Raw genomic sequence first — 1,888 nt, forward strand, 5'->3', positions numbered from 1 at the left:
TGCAGGGCGCCGCCCAGGAGAACCGGGAGCTCAAGGCGCTGATCTCGGAGCTCGGGCTGGGCTACAGAGAGCTGGTCAAGGACGTGGTGCTGGGAATAGAGGACATGATCGGGGCCCTTCGCGGGGAGAACGCGCACCTTCTGCGCAGGATCCGGGTCCTGGAGAGGGAGGTCGCCCTGGGGGTGAGCTCAGATGCGGAGCGTCTGGGGGGAGCAGAGCAGCGCCCCCAGGGAGAAAGCCAGGAGGCAGTGGACAAGGTGGGGGCGGTGGACAAGGTGGGGACTGTAGAAAGGGCAGTGCAGGCAAGTCCGCCGTCAGAGCCGCTGACCGCGCGAGTCCATGGGCCGCCCTTGGAGGAGGACCCGGGTCTGCCCGGAGAGAGGATGGGCCCTTCCTCGGGCACAGAGAGTCCCAGGTGCGGAGCCAGGGCGGCCACTCCGTCGCCGGCCGGGAGAAGGGCTGATGTGTCCGGTGCCCTGCGAGGAGACCTCCACGGGATGGGAGCGAAAGAGGCACAGCTGGGGAGAGAGGAGGAAGGACCGCGGCGTTCTGCAGCCCCAGGGCCGGCGCTGAGGCCCCTGGGCAGCGGCCACCAGGTAGGCTGACTGCGGAGCTGCCTCATCTCCTCTTGCTAACGTTCTAGACTGCTGCCCACCCCCTCACGCATGCCGCCCTCCCGCAGCTCGGAGAGGAGACCAGGTGAGAGAACACAGGCCCCGGGGAGTCAGTGAGCAGCGTCCCAGGCTAACCTGAGCATCCGCAGGCCACAGAACCGTGTGCACGAGTCTCTCAGCATTCTCTTGTCACATGGACGGGTGCTCCGGCGTGGCCAAAGGGAGCAAAGGCACAAAGATATAGACCGAATTTTACAAAAAAATTAGTCCTGGCCAGTTTGGCTCAGTGGGTAGAGCGTTGGCCTGGGGACTGGTGGCCCCCTCTGCTGGGAGGCCCCACAGATTCCCCACCTCCGCTTTCCTGGGACAGGGCCCGACCATCCGAGCGGCCCTTGGGAGGAGGGGGGAGGAGCCCCGGAGTGGAGAGCGGAGGCCTGGGGGGCGAGGAGGACGCGGGACAGGAAGGAGGAGGACCTCGGGGAAAGCCAGGAGGACCCCAGCTTGAAGGACGGTGCTGGCGCCCTAGGAGGCCTGCAGGACACACGCGGGGCTTCCGGACGCCAGGCCGCCGCCTCCTGCTCTCAGCCCAGGCGGGACCTCCCTGTGCCTCTTCCGCAGGGGGAGGCCTCCATGTCCACGGAGGGTCCCTCATCCCTGGGCAGGAGGCGGCGGGCGGGACACAGGAAAGAAACATAGATATGCGGGCATGCGTGTATGTATGTGCACACCTGGATGTCTGCATAAATGCTCTTAAAAATAAAAATGTAGACTCCAGGCCACTGGGGGCAGCAGCATCCCCATCGCTTAACCACAGTTCCCACCGCCTCCCTCTCCCTCCCGACCCCTGAAATCCCCTGCGACACCCAGGAAAGCTGCTGGCGTTGGGCCCACAGTGTGAGGGACTGCTTTGCCCGGCCGCATGGCTCACCTATGAACCAGGAGATCAGGGTTCGATTCCCCATCAAGGAACCCCCCGGGGATGGGGGGCCCGGGCAGGAGGAGAAGCCGCTGTGTCTGGAAGGGTCCGGCGTGGGCTCCCAGGAGTGGGAGGAGGAGGACACCCTCTTCCTGGTGGGAGAGGGCGGTTTGCTGCTGTCCCCCACATGGGCCTTCCCGCCTGAGGGACCCCAACCCACCAGGCCCCCCAGGCCCCCACGTGAAGGACAGGACGGGCCTGCGCTCACCATAGACGCGTTCGCAGAGGAGATGGAGGCCTGCTTCCAGCAGCTGTCGGTCCTGAGGCGGGGGAGGGCGGGTTGGGGGCGGGGGGCGTC

At 66.3% G+C, this 1,888-nt stretch overlaps 1 protein-coding gene across 1 annotated transcript in view; it reads left to right on the top strand.

Annotated features, from left to right (window-relative positions):
* Window positions 1-1,888, top strand: part of LOC102244411 — a 112,642-nt gene that overhangs the window by 31,019 nt on the left and 79,735 nt on the right. Inside the window, exon 7 of the mRNA XM_014538281.1 lies at window positions 6-596. Within this exon, the coding sequence (XP_014393767.1) occupies window positions 6-596 (591 nt within the window). The remainder of the gene's footprint in view (window positions 1-5; window positions 597-1,888) is intronic.

This window comes from Myotis brandtii, unplaced genomic scaffold, assembly GCF_000412655.1.
Source record: "Myotis brandtii unplaced genomic scaffold, ASM41265v1 scaffold188, whole genome shotgun sequence".
NCBI classification, from domain to species: Eukaryota; Metazoa; Chordata; class Mammalia; order Chiroptera; family Vespertilionidae; genus Myotis; species Myotis brandtii.